The sequence below is a fragment of the Engraulis encrasicolus genome, chromosome 4 (assembly GCF_034702125.1).
Source record: "Engraulis encrasicolus isolate BLACKSEA-1 chromosome 4, IST_EnEncr_1.0, whole genome shotgun sequence".
In the NCBI taxonomy this organism is placed as follows: Eukaryota; Metazoa; Chordata; class Actinopteri; order Clupeiformes; family Engraulidae; genus Engraulis; species Engraulis encrasicolus.
This window is the reverse complement of record NC_085860.1, coordinates 18,167,528-18,182,040: the sequence shown is the minus strand read 5'-3', so window position 1 is coordinate 18,182,040 and position 14,513 is coordinate 18,167,528. Positions and strand designations below refer to the sequence as shown.

At 42.7% G+C, this 14,513-nt stretch overlaps 1 protein-coding gene across 1 annotated transcript in view; it reads right to left on the bottom strand.

The window, feature by feature from the left end:
- Positions 1 to 14,513, bottom strand: part of tango6 (transport and golgi organization 6 homolog (Drosophila)) — a 63,324-nt gene that overhangs the window by 42,644 nt on the left and 6,167 nt on the right. The window contains exons 5-11 of the mRNA XM_063196829.1: positions 9,363 to 9,549; positions 8,037 to 8,143; positions 7,522 to 7,684; positions 6,839 to 6,906; positions 3,723 to 3,835; positions 2,572 to 2,784; positions 1,178 to 1,304 (exon numbers count right to left, since the gene is read on the bottom strand). Of these exons, the coding sequence (XP_063052899.1) occupies positions 1,178 to 1,304; positions 2,572 to 2,784; positions 3,723 to 3,835; positions 6,839 to 6,906; positions 7,522 to 7,684; positions 8,037 to 8,143; positions 9,363 to 9,549 (978 nt within the window). The remainder of the gene's footprint in view (positions 1 to 1,177; positions 1,305 to 2,571; positions 2,785 to 3,722; positions 3,836 to 6,838; positions 6,907 to 7,521; positions 7,685 to 8,036; positions 8,144 to 9,362; positions 9,550 to 14,513) is intronic.

The window sequence follows — 14,513 nt, the reverse complement described above, 5'->3', positions numbered from 1 at the left end:
TTGGCATGGCTGTGGCGTTCTGCATTATGGCTTTGCCAAGATACCATATTGGGCTCTGACTGCATAGCAATGTAATACCCTAAGAGCTGAATGGAAGCTATGATTTGTAGACGGGAGAATGTAGTGGCTGCTCTTGCCCAGATCTCAGAGAGTTTTAAAATAAAGAGCCAAGTCGATTACTCCAGTCTAACACCAAAACAAGGCAACTTCTCCTCTAGTGCTTTGTACTATACTCCACTCTAACCACCACCTCCTCCTCCTCCTCCTCCTCCTCCTACTACTACTACTACTACTACTCCTACTCCTACTCCTACTACTCCTACTACTCCACTCCTACTACTGCAGAAATGACACAGTGGAAATGCACACAATCTTTTGTCCCGTAGAACACTGTGACAGAACTGACTTGATGGTTCCTTTGTGTTGTTGTGTCATGTAGTGTTGCGTTCCGCTGTGTTGTGCTGTGCTGTGTTGTGCCGTGTTTTGTTATGCTGTGTTGTGTTGTGCTGTGTCGAGTTGCGTTGTGTGCTTAATGTCAGTTCTATGCAATAATGTGCCAGCATCCTCTGCTGTAATACATGAAGAACAACTCTTCTCCTCAGTCTCTGGCTGGACTTTCTGGGGAATACCGTGAGGATCCTGAGCTGGGTCCTTACAGCACTAGTCGTACAGTATGGTGTCTGTTATCTGTTACCTGTAGGCTCTTAGCATGTTGCTACATAGCATCTGTCGCCTTGGGTTTGTTCTCTGTACCTGTAGGGGTCTTTACAGTGTGTGTTGTCTTGTGTTTGTAGGGGTCTTTACAGTGCGTGTGTTCTCTTGTATTTGTTCTGTGTTTGTAGGGGTCTTTACAGTGTGTTTTGTCTTGTATTTGTTCTGTGTTTGTAGGGGTCTTTACAGTGCGTGTTGTCTTGTGTTTGTAGGGGTCCTTACAGTGCGTGTCGTCTTGTGTTTGTTCTCCGTACCTGTAGGGGTCTTTACAGTGTGTGTGTTCTCTTGTGTTTGTTCTGTGTTCGTAGGGGTCTTTACAGTGTGTGTTGTCTTGGGTTTGTATGGGTCCTTACAGTGCGTGTCATCTTGTGTTTGTTCTGTGTTTGTAGGGGTCTTTACAGTGTGTGTTGTCTTGTGTTTGTAGGGGTCTTTACAGTGCGTGTTGTCTTGTGTGTGTTCTGTGTACCTGTAGAAGCTGCAAGAAGAGTGTGGCTGGCAGATCACTGTCCTTCATCTCCCCCAGTAGCTGAGCAACGCACTCCACACGCCACTGCTCACCACACACACGCTCATACAGCTCCTCATCCTCATCACTACAGGAGAGAGAGAGGGAGAGGGAGAGGGAGAGAGAGAGAGAGAGAGAGGGAGAGGGAGAGGGAGAGAGAGAGAGAGAGAGAGGGAGAGAGGGAAAGGGAGAAAGAGAGAGAGAAGGAAAGGGAGAAAGAGGGAGAGAGAGAGAGATGGAAAAGGCAGACAGAGTGGAATTGGTGGGACATGGGGAGAGAATGCGTGAGTGAACAAGAGAATTAAAGAGAAAGATAGAGAGAACAGAGTGGGTGAAAAAAGGGCAAGAGAGAAAGAGGGATGAAAAGGAAGGGAAAGAGAGAGGGAGGGATGAGAGGGAAGGGAATGAGATAAGGAGCGATGAGAGGGAAGTAAGAGGGAGGGAGACAACAGGACAGGAGGAGAGATGATCCATAGCCCTGCCCGGCCACAATTGCACCACAAAGGCCCAGCCTCTACGCTCCATAAAGACCTTTGGGACTCCTATTGTTGTCAAAGCAGCCGAAAGAAATCAATAACGCTACAATGAATTCACTTTAGTAATAACTGTAGATAATAAATAGACAGAACAGAGAATCATGACACACTAAAGAGCATTAGGTCATGACTAATACCTTGGCTGAATCGATATCAGACTAGCCGGCCAAGTATGTAATGGCTGGCGTAATGGCATTATGTGTGTGTGGAATGTAATGTTGCTGTTCACTTGTGACTCTGAAATAAAATGTCAGCATATTGTGTCTAAATGTGAATTGCTACCTCTATTGTTCAGTATGAGTCAATACTACGTTGCCGTTTGACAAGCAGTTTTATAGTACTGAATGTATGACATTGCATTCTATTATATTGTATTTGTTGTGAACTACCATACCTGTACAAGTACACTGGTCTCTTTGCTGGTTGCTTATTTAGGTGAAGAACGTGTTTCACTTGGTGGTGAATCTGATGAAGCAACAACGAAACGTGTTGCTCAACTAAATAATCTACCAGCAAAGAGAAGACAGGTGTGGGGTGATGTATCCCCCTTTTACTTACTATGACTGCACATCAACAGCACCTGGACACTGGTTGTGCACAAGGACTCTGTTTTGAGTACCATACCAGCATGTTGACACGCTGACGAAACAGTGATAGACCATATTCACCCACGAAGGTCAGAACGTCCACAAAATGCTATTTCAAGAGTTAATAGCAATATTCTGCCATCCACACTCTTACATAAAGTAACAAGAACAAAAACATCCACAAAACAGGGAGACAGAGATGGTCTTGCAACCAGTACAATGGGCAGCCCACCTGATTGACTCTTTAGGTGTGAGGATGACCCCACCCTCGCTGCCTGGGGAGAACTGCCACCCTGCTGCCGCCACTCCTCCTCCTCCTCCTCCTCCTCCTCCTCCTCCTCCTCCTGGTGCCTCCTCCAGACCACAGACCTGCCTGAGGAGGGAGAGAGCCTGGCCAGTCTCTGCCTGGGAGAGGTGCCATAGCAGGATCTCCTGACAGGGGGCGCTGTGGAGTCATCAAAGGAGTGAATATGAGAGCCGGTGGGAACAGCAGGTGCTGACAACATGGTGTGCATGCAACACCAAAAAAAACACCAAAGGAAAGTATACGGATGGTTGTATGTAGTGGTTATTGTTATTGCCTTTGTTATACTGTAGAAGTTATTATTACACACGTATAAAGTAAGTGCATTGTAACACTTTATTTAAGGGGCCTTTATGGCCCATCAGAGATATATGATGGAGATATTATGGAGATATACAGCCGCGGCAAAAATTAGAGACCACTTCAAAATGTTCAGTTTTTCTGATTTCGTTATGGATAGGTATGGGTTTGAGTAAAACAAACTTGGTCATTTAATTCTATAAACTACTGACAACATTTCCTCTGAATTTCGAAAGATCGAATGTCATTTAGATACTTCATTTACAGAAAATCTGAAAATGGTCAAAGTAACACATGAGATGCCATGTTTCCAAATGTCAAAAAACAAGATGATATTAACTTTAAAACAACATAATAGTAATGTATTAACTAAGGAAGAATTCAGAAATCAATATTTGGTGGAATAAGCCGGATTTGTAATCACAACTTTCATGTGTTTTGGTATGTGTTCCATTACTCCTTCACATTGTTCTTGGATGACATTATTCCATGCCTGGTGCAAGAATTCATGTGGATGAGCTTGGGTGGGTGGCTTGTGACCATCCAGCTTCCTCTTGATCACATTCCAGAGCTTTTCAAGGGGTTTCGGTCCTGGAGTTTGGGCTGACCATGTCAGGGTATTGATCTGGTGGTCCTCCATCCACACCTTGATTGGCCAAGCTGAGTGGCCCGAAGCATTGGCTAAGTGGCAGAACTCATACAGTGTGTGTGTGTGTGTGTGTGTGTGTGTGTGTGTGTGTGTGTGTGTGTGTGTGTGTGTGTGACTGAATGATTCTTACCGCAGGTGGGAGACATTCTTCTTGGTGAAGCAGTACAGGTCAAAGATGACAGGGAATACTCTAGCCAGACCCCTCAGCAGCGGCTCACTAGGCCTGTTCCCCACCACACATACCTGAAATAAAGACAGGGACCAGACTTGCATTCCAATATGCCGACTTCCGTCCTCCCTTGCTCACTTGCCTACTTGTGACCTCATGATGATGTCACTGACGACAGAAAATGAATTAGATATCTTGCAAAAGCACAATTCTAATGTCATTTTCTCATATGCAATCGGGATGGTGAATTAAAAAACAGTCCCGCAAACAGGGACACTTCATTTTCTCCACGGAGTCGGGGCCAGGAGACGGGGTGAGGCCACAAGCACAAGTGGAGGACGGGAGGATGCATATTGGAATACACATTTTAACATGCTGACATTTCTTCATGATTGCATACAATTAGCGGAGATGACATTTGCAACATATTACTGAATAGTTCCTCAAGGGACAGGAAAGGACACTGGTCCACAGTCTCTCCCTTCCTCTGTGAATATTCTAAAGTCATATCAAGTAGTTTTCATCTTCCACAAGTTGGAAGCAAAAATATTACTTAAGGAGAATGACACACACAGTCACTCCTCCAAACTTGCTATAAGACAGAATGTGTAAGCTTTTTACTTCCAAAATGCATGTTGCCCATTCATAAATGTTATCTTTTTCATTTTCCATCATCATCAATTTCTAAGCATCCATCAATGGGAAAATGACACTATTCATACATAAGGTGGATCATCTCTGCTTCCGTCATTTTGAATTTCCAGTAATAGACATATTTTGCTGCAACACATACTGTAGTTTAGTCAGACCTCTAAATATTTATTACTTAGTAATAATTCATCAACGGGTCACATTTGGGAATGGGCAGAATAGTTGTGACGCTGACGCCTACTCTGGCCACAATCCTACACCCTCTGCAGTTAATGCCGCTACAATCCATTCAGGGTGGGAAATGTGAATGAAGAGGTGCCTTGGTGGAAGGTGATGCACGGAGCCAATTAAACAGCTGTGGAGAATTAATTACAAAAACGACTTTCCACAATACTCTAAATTAACTTTTTCATCACCAGCCAAAATGGCTAGATGTTAATCTCACTAGCCAAACAAACACTCCCTAATGAGTCAAAGTGTGAGTCTAAGGGCCAAAACATACCAAGGCGGAACGGAACGGTCGCAGGACGGACGCGGTCTTTCTGCTTAGTTTTGGCCGGCGTACTTTTCTCTGCCTTGCACACTGACAGCGTCGGTGTGCGCGGCCAGTCCTATTCAAAACCCTAGCCACAGCCAAAGCTAGCATGCTACTTTGCCATTCATTTGAATGAGACACCGCCGGTCGCCGGCGTGAAAAATACGCTCGAGTTCTATTTTCCAAATGCAGTGCGGAGCGGAGCCGGCTCCCGCGCCGCTGACGCCCGACTACCGCCGGTTGGTGTGTAAGGACAGATAGGTTTCAATGTATTTTCACCGACGCCGGTAAAAAACGCGGCCGTTCCGCGACGCTTTACCGCCTTGGTGTGTCAGACCCCTAATGTGGCTAGTACAAACCCCAACTCCGATGAAGTTGGGACGTTTGGTAAACAGTGAATAAAATCAAAATGCTATCATTTTCAAAACATTCAAACTATTCATTAGATGGAGAATAGTGAAAAGACAACATATTAAGTGTTAAAACCGAGAAAAAATATTGTTTTGGGGGACATATGTACCCATTTCTAATTTGATAAATCCAACACGTCTCAAAAGAGTTGGGACGGGGATCAGTGAAATTTAGTAAACATCCAAATAAGATAAAACAACAAAGAAGAACATTTCAAAATGAATTGTACTGACGGACAATATAGGTGTCCAGGTATAAGATCATCACAGAGAGGCTGAGTCACTCAGAATTAAAGATGAAAAGGGAATAATTACCATAGTTATTACATACATTTTTGAATTCCCTTTGATTTACCACGATTGAGTGTATATAAGACATATTTTTGTTAATAAAATCATTGTATAGGTTCATGACATCATGAAATATATATTGGCTGTAGTCTCACTCTAATTCCTGGAGTGTTAGAGCTATTGAAAATTGACCATATTAAGAATGCTTAATGCATGAAAATGACACAGGGGTTTAACATTCTCCTAAGCACCTGAGCTCACTTGAAATAGACCCAGAAGACATGGGAAACTGTCCTTTGCTTACAGAAGTCAGCAGAAGTTGTAGAAGTCCATTCTTTTTGACAATAATAGAGCATTGCACATCCTGTGCTACAGTGAAAATGGACCATCCAACTTGTGTTAGTGCTAGCTTCAAAAGTCAGCCTCCATGATGGCATGCGGATGCAGTAGTGCATTGGTTAAGATGTTCTCACTCATCTGTAGAGTTAAATACAGTGCTGAATGGTATAAATGGGTTTTAAACAGCATGAAAAGCCACTCATGCATTATATTTTGAAGGGAGATCTTCGATTACTGCCACATAGTAAGGTCAAATTGCATTCTCTACTATGTTTTAACAGTTGGGCTCCATCATAAGGACCAGCATGTGATAAAATGGTGGGTTTTTGGTCAAGACCTGTCACACTGTAAGCACTACAGAAAGGAAAACATTGCAAAACATGACAAGGAATACACCCACCATTTAAGCTGGTGAAATCATGTCCAAGATAGGAATTAACACTGTTTTTTATATAAAATCATCTCATCGGTTAATGTATTTAACTGTTAAGTGTTGTCTTTTGTTTTTTTTTTAGTCTTCCTCGACATTTGCTGCCATTTATTGTCCCCGTCCCAACTCTTTTGAGACATGTTGGATTTCTCAAATTAGAAATGAGTACATATGTCCCCCAAAACAATATTTTTTCTCGGTTTTAACACTTAATATGTTGTCTTTTCACTATTCTCCATCTAATGAATAGATTGAGTGTTTTGAAAATGATAGCATTTTGATTTTATTCACTGTTTACCAAACGTCCCAACTTCATCGGAGTTGGGGTTAGTAAGTTTTCTTTTTGACCAGCCAAACTGAGTTTTCAGCAGCATTTGGCCGGTTGGCAGGTGTTAATTTAAAGCTCTGCTGTTCCACTCACTTTGTAGACGTCATCCACACAGCGACTCAGCTCCCACTCCTCCACAGGGCCCTTGTCCTCTCCCTCTCCTGAAACAGCCAGAGAGACAAGGACATTCACATCAAAATACTAAGAAGACAGTGGAAACAACACACAACACATACAGCCAGAGACAAGGGCCTTTACATCAAAATACTAAGAAGACAGTGGAAACAACACGCAACACATACTGTCCTCTCCCTCTCCTGAAACCGCCAGAGAGACAAGGGCGTTCACATAAAAATACTAAGAAGACAGTCGAAACAACACACAACACACATTTCAGAGGTTAATGAATCACGTTCATGAGGCAATTAAAAGAGTCAAGCCAGGCCGACTGGATATAGTGTCCGCATCTCAAAGTCAAGGATCCTGGCCTTGCTAGGACGTGAAACGCCCAGTGATTGGATTGAACTCCGTGGACTATCCAACCACTGGACTTTTTCACGTCCTAGCAAGGCCAGGATCCTTGACTTTGAGATACAGCCATTGTCTGCTGTCCTACAGGTCTGTAAGGGAAGGCGAAACGGTGTTTGCAACTGGGCCTCTCTCTGCGTATACGCCTGTTTAACAAATAAACTACACCATTTTAAATTGACAGCATATTTGACCTCAGAGTTAATGTGACCATCTCTATTGAAAAGAGACACACGTCACACACATACCTGCAGCACTTGCACAGCAGAGGAGGGGTTTAAGAAGAGGCTCTAACAGGAAGCGATGTGCAAACTCAGCATGCTCCTCCACTATTGTGAGCGCCGCACTAGTGGCCACACGCTGGAACTGCTGAGCCGTCAGCTTGTCCTTGAAGTGCAGCAGCTCTATCACCTGATTAAGGAGTAGAGAGGAGTAGAGAGAAAAATATTAATTCTTAAGGAAATTAAGGTGTCTAGCAGCATACGTTTTATACAAATTATTTCACAAACACATTCAAGTAAAAGGGCGATTCATCACATGTACCACATCACGGTGCAGAGCACAACTTGAAGAGTATTGAAGAGCCACTCAGTGCAGCAATTGTCTTAACTAACACAGAAGCTGCTCTTGATTGTTCATATTCAGGAGCAAAGCAACGTTTTCTCCTTGACTAAACTACAACTGGTTCAGTACATACATTTAAAATAACTACTAAAGTTAACAGTACTATCTCTACCCAGGGCCATATTATGGTGTGCTTTACCTGTGGGCAGACCTGGCTATAGTAACCCTCAGGTGAGAGGGACTGCTGGGGACACGTCGATAGGATACGGGCTACAGCGTCACACTTCCTCCAGTCTGCATCTCCCCCTACAGGTCAGGAAAGGAATAGCAGGTAAATGAAAAACGTGGTTCACTTCTGTCTCAGTTTGAAGAGATACAATTCTAGAAGAAGTCAATATTTTTTTTAAAATCAATAAAATAAAATAAAAGAGGACAATTTCTATGAATTAAGTGCAGTGGGGGGCGCCCACGTCATTCAAGAGAAAAAAACTTGAGAATTTCTATGAAATCGAAAACTCAACCAAAAGTTTTCGCAATAAATCAGAACCACACTCAAAATATCAGCATGTGTCAAGTCTTTGCAACACTGCCACATGCCTTCTAAAGATTGTCAAAATGCACTGTGCTTCTACGTATAAGTTATACTTGATGATCATTTGCCTCCATGAACTGTAAAGTTAATCACAATGTGCTGCCCTACAAAGGCAAAGCGCAGTAAATACCCTTGCATAGAAGCTGAGAAAAATGCTTTCAAAGCTTTGTTATTAGGTTGGATATTGTAGCTACTGCTAATTTGACACTTTCCTGGTGAACCAGTAGCCTGTAAGTAACAGGCTACTGGCACACTGCCCTTTCACGCCTCTCCGCAGGCGGGGTTTAGTCAAAAGATGCTTGCACGCGGTTGGAGCAACCTCATATGAATGACATGACACTTCGACCACTCACGTTGAAGCTTTGTGACGTAGGACGTGTCGTCACGTAAGCGCCGCCAGGTCGGGAACCAAAACAGAACAACGTCCTTTAGAAAATCAACTTGAGGTATTTTGGATAACACCGCTGAAATTGCTGCTTCCATCCCGACGCATGATAACTCCTCGCACGCCGCCATTACTGTTGTGATTCAGGGAGGGGACGGGCACAGCCGAACTACCCTGGGGGAGGGTGTTGCGTTCGATAAACGTCATACCCACTGATATCCCTCCCTACGATCCTGATTCGTTGTGCTGCCCCGGTTATATCGAAAACGGAGGAGGAGAGCGAATCACAGGTGTACCAGAAGGATTGTGTAGCCCAGCCCCCTGGGCGTCAACACATAGCTTCTGGTTCACCAGGAAAATTTGACACAGCAATATCTCTAAAACGGGACAAAACTGAACCATAGGGTTTTGTCACGAGATAAAGGAAGTGTAATGAAGACAATTTTCAGTCTAAAATCAATCTTGGCGAAATATGTAGCTACAGCACTTTGCCTTTGTAGAGCAGTCTTGGCGTTATATAAACAGTCTCCAACAGCAAGCTTGCTCACCGCTGCCCCCCTGCAGGATGGCGCGCACCACGTACTGCACCCCGCTGGGCTGCATCAGCCTCTCAGACAGCAGCTGTCCACACAGCCGGCGCAGCCAGGCAGGGGCCTGTGGCAGAGCAGCTCTCCCCCCACCACCTGCACTCCCACCTGGGCCTGGACCAGGGCCGGCACTGGGGCCCCCACGGCTCTGTGGAGGGGCAAACAGCATCAGTACAATACAATCCAACATGTATTTATATAGCGCAGTATCACAACTATGAAGTTGACTCAAAGCACTTTCAAAATACACATGCACTTCCCCACATTCCCATACCAGCTCTGGAGGCTGCCGTATGGTGCCAATTGATTCTTAATAAAATAGAATAGAATAGAATAGAATAGAATAGAATAGAATAGAATAGAGTAGAATAAGTGAGAAACCACAATGTGTTTGTGGCAATGTTGATCATGCTAATATTAACACATGTAGCATCTATATACAGTTAGGGCCATAAATATTTGGACATCTGCAAAATTTTCATATTTTTGGTGCTGTACACCATCCCAAAGGATTTGGATATGAAACAAACGAGATGTACATTAACAGCAGACTTTCAGCTTTAATATGGGGGTGTTTGCGTCAAAATCGAGTGAACTGTGAAGGAATTATGATATTTTCTATCAGTGCCACCCCATTTTTAAGGGACCAAAAGTAATTGGACAGTCTAGTATTTATACATCAAACTTTCAATTTTTAATTATTTGGTTGCAAATACTTTCCAGTCAGTTACAGCCTGTAATTTGCAATCCATAGACATCAATAGACACTTGGTTTATAACTGGTGATGCTATGGTGAGCTCTCTATTGCAACAGTCTTCAGTTCCTGCTTATTCTTAGGGTATTTTCCCTTCATTTTTGCCTCCAGCAAGTGAAATGCTTGCTCAACCGTACTCAGGTGAGGTGATTGACTGGGCCATTGAATAATATTCCACTTTTTTGGGGTAGAAATGGCTTAGTGGGTTTCAGATGAAACTTTGGCTCATTGTCCATCTACACTGTGAAGCATTGTCCAATGAGTTCAGAACCATTAGGTTTAATATGACATGATAATATAGCCTGATAATCTTAAGAATTCATCCTGTGGCTTTTGTCTGTAGTCCTCATCATCAATAAATACAAGGGGGAAACTAGACTGCCTGTGCAGTCGCCTTCGACTGCTTAAGGTATATCCCCGAAACGCGACGCTTCCAGTCCCCAATCATTCCTACCACTCCCGTCCACCATTTCATGAACGCTTATGATAAATACAAAATATAAAATGAATATATTCTATATATCTATATATCTATACATAGATCAATGACGTGCATAGGCTTAAAACCAATTGACTATTGGGTCATTTCACGTGAAATCAGACACTTTGGGACCCGACCGACCCGGATTTCAATCATACTTGGTGTGCCTTTTTAGTAGCAAGGTAGCACCCCAGAACTGCATTGGTTTGAATCTGACACTAATATTAAGGGAGAAACAGACTAGGAAAGGTTCACATGTGAGGGTAGGACACTATACATTCAGCCTTGAATATATCAGTCAGTGTTAGTCACAAAAAGATGCCTGTGGTATTGTTTGAAAGCTCTTTTCTGGCTCTACATATTACACAATCAGCTTGGAATACAACAACTCTCAGAATATGAATTATGATAAATTGAAAAATTAAAAATTGAATATCTAAAAAAACTATATTTTAAAATGACCAGTTCCTTGTCCAAACGTAGCCGGCAATGTCATTAGCAACACTTCAAATGCTGGTGTTCGGTTCTTTATTCATTTCAGAGAGAATTTGACTCACAAATATGGCATCATACAGACCACTCACTAATAATATGGTAATACCATAGTAGCATCACATGACAAAACAAAAACAAAACAAAAATGGTCAGTTTCCATGGTCCCAGGTTTCAGAAACTAAGGCAGATGTCCATTTATACACACCAAATGATGATATGTGAATGTTTGAACATTCCTTCTCTGTGTACCTGTGTCATCTTCCCTTTACCGTACTTTAAAGAGATAATCAATGGCTACACTCTCATTTTGTACTCTACCAGTGCATTTGAAGCAGCAGCTGTGTCTTTTGTAGATAATGTATAATTACGTCCCGTTGCAGTTATAGGTTCCACTACCAGAAGCACATCCTGATGATCCATGACAAGTCTATCTGGTCTGAAGGGAAAAGTGAAGGATGGAGATGGTCCATGAGGATGCAAGAAGTTCAGTTTTACCTCTCCAGTGCTCGGCATACATTCCTCAACACATGCTAGCCACCAGTTGCCATCATATACAGCTACAACATACCCTTTGATGCTTGAAAATGTAACACATTCCTTTACTGAGCTCACTCTTTCAACTCTGCCTTCTCTGAATGCTGAAAATGGCCTAACTTCCACTGTGTCCATTGACAATGGGCAGAAGCTGTGTAGTTTTTGAGTACCTGCAATAGTTCTTGCAGATTCCAACCTTTTCAACAGGTTCTCAGCTTCATGATGGTACATCTCTGTTGTGGCAAACTGGCAATGGATGTTCTTGAGAGAGATGCACCATCATGAAGCTGAGAACCTGTTGAAGAGTTTTGAATCTGCAAGAACTATTCCAGGTACTCAAAAACTACACAGCTTCTGCCCATTGTCAATGGACATTAGGCCATTTCCGCATTCAGAGAAGGAGTTGAAAGAGTGAGCTCAGTAAAGGAATGTGTTACATTTTCAAGAATCAAAGGGTATGTTGTAGCTGTATATGATGGCAACTGGTGGCTAGCATGTGTTGAGGAATGTATGCTGAGCACTGGAGAGGTGAAACTGAACTTCCTGCATCCTCATGGACCATCTCCATCCTTCACTTTTCCCTTCAGACCAGATAGACTTATCATGGATCATCAGGATGTGCTTCTGGTAGTGGAACCTAACTGCAACGGGACGTACTTATACATTATCTACAAAAGACACAGCTGCTGCTTCAAATGCACTGGTAGAGTACAAAATGAGAGTGTAGCCATTGATTATCTCTTTAAAGTACGGTAAAGGGAAGATGACACAGGTACACAGAGAAGGAATGTTCAAACATTCACATATCATCATTTGGTGTGTATAAATGGACATCTGCCTTAGTTTCTGAAACCTGGGACCATGGAAACTGACCATTTTTGTTTTGTTTTTGTTGTGTCATGTGATGCTACTATGGTATTACCATATTATTAGTAAGTGGTCTGTATGATGCCATATTTGTGAGTCAAATTCTCTCTGAAATGAATAAAGAACCGAACACCAGCATTTGAGGTGTTGCTAATGACATTGCCGGCTACGTTTGGACGAGGAACTGGCCATTTTAAAATATAGTGTTTTTAGATATTCAATTTTTAATTTTTCAATTTATCATAATTCTTATTCTGAGAGTTGTTGTATTCCAAGCTGATTGTGTAATATGTAGAGCCAGAAAAGAGCTTTCAAACAATACCACAGGCATCTTTTTGTGACTAACACTGACTGATATATTCAGTGCTGAATGTATAGTGTCCTACCCTAAAATGTGAACCTTTCCTAGTCTGTTTCTCCCTTAATATTAGTGTCAGATTCAAACCAATGCAGTTCTGGGGTGCTACCTTGCTACTAAAAAGGCACACCAAGTATGATTGAAATCCGGATCGGTCGGGTCCCAAAGCGTCTGATTTCACGTGAAATGACCCTATTGTGAAAATGAAGGAAAAAATGGGGCAAATGGTAACACTGTTTTAATGGTTCACTATTACCGTGGATATACCACATTAGGTACAGTGTAATAACCAGTGTAACAATATTTAATACCACGTCATACCAGTGTGACACCATGTACCAATTTTGTACTTATATCATGTAGGCTATTTGTGTGTAAGTGGTATTACATGGTATTGCATATTTTTACACTGGTATTACACTAGTATTACATGGTATTACATATTGTTACACTGGTTATTACACTGTATACTGGCAAATCAATCCACCCAGTCAGAAGTTATGGGCCAAATAAAAATTCAGCCATCTTGAAAGTGTTGACCTCCAAACTCGAATCAGTTCATGAACCTACCCTGCAGCATTAACACACCAAATCTGGGACAAATTCAGCCAACTGGTCAGAAGTTATGGGCCAAACAAAAGTTTGGCCATCTTGAATTCAGCCATCTTGAAAGTGTTGACCTCCAAACTTGAATCAGTTCATGAACCTACCCTAGAACATTCACACACCAAATCTGGGACAAATCCATCCACCCGGTCAGAAGTAATGGGCCAAACAAAAATTCGGCCATCTTGAATTCGGCCATCTTGAAATTGTTGACCTCCAAACTCCAATCAGTTCATGAACCTACCCTAGAACATTCACACACCAAATCTGGGACAAATCCATCCACCCGGTCAGAAGTTATGGACCAAACAAAAATTCGGCCATCTTGAATTCGGCCATCTTGAAAGTGTTAACCTCCAAACTCTAATCAATTCATGAACCCACCCTAGAGCATTCACACACCAAATCTGGGACAAATCCATCCACCCGGTCAGAAGTAATGGGCCAAACAAAAATTCGGCCATCTTGAATTCGGCCATCTTGAAATTGCTGACCTCCAAACTCCAATCAGTTCATGAACCTACCCTAGAGCATTCACACACCAAATCTGGGACAAATCCATCCACCCGGTCAGAAGTTATGGACCAAACAAAAATTCGGCCATCTTGAATTCGGCCATCTTGAAAGTGTTAACCTCCAAACTCTAATCAGTTCATGAACCCACCCTAGAGCATTCACACACCAAATCTGGGACAAATCCATCCACCCGGTCAGAAGTAATGGGCCAAACAAAAATTCGGCCATCTTGAATTCGGCCATCTTGAAATTGTTGACCTCCAAACTCGAATCAGTTCATGAACCTACCCTAGAGCATTCACACACCAAATCTGGGACAAATCCAAACATCCGTTCAAAAGTTATCGCGTTAACACGAAAGACCTTACTCGGCGGACGCGGCGGACGCGGCGGCGGACGCGGCGCACGCAAAACCATTAGATCCCCGACGCTCTGCGTTTCGGGGATATAAATAGTATTGACAAATATGCATGCCCACACCATGACACTACCACCACCAT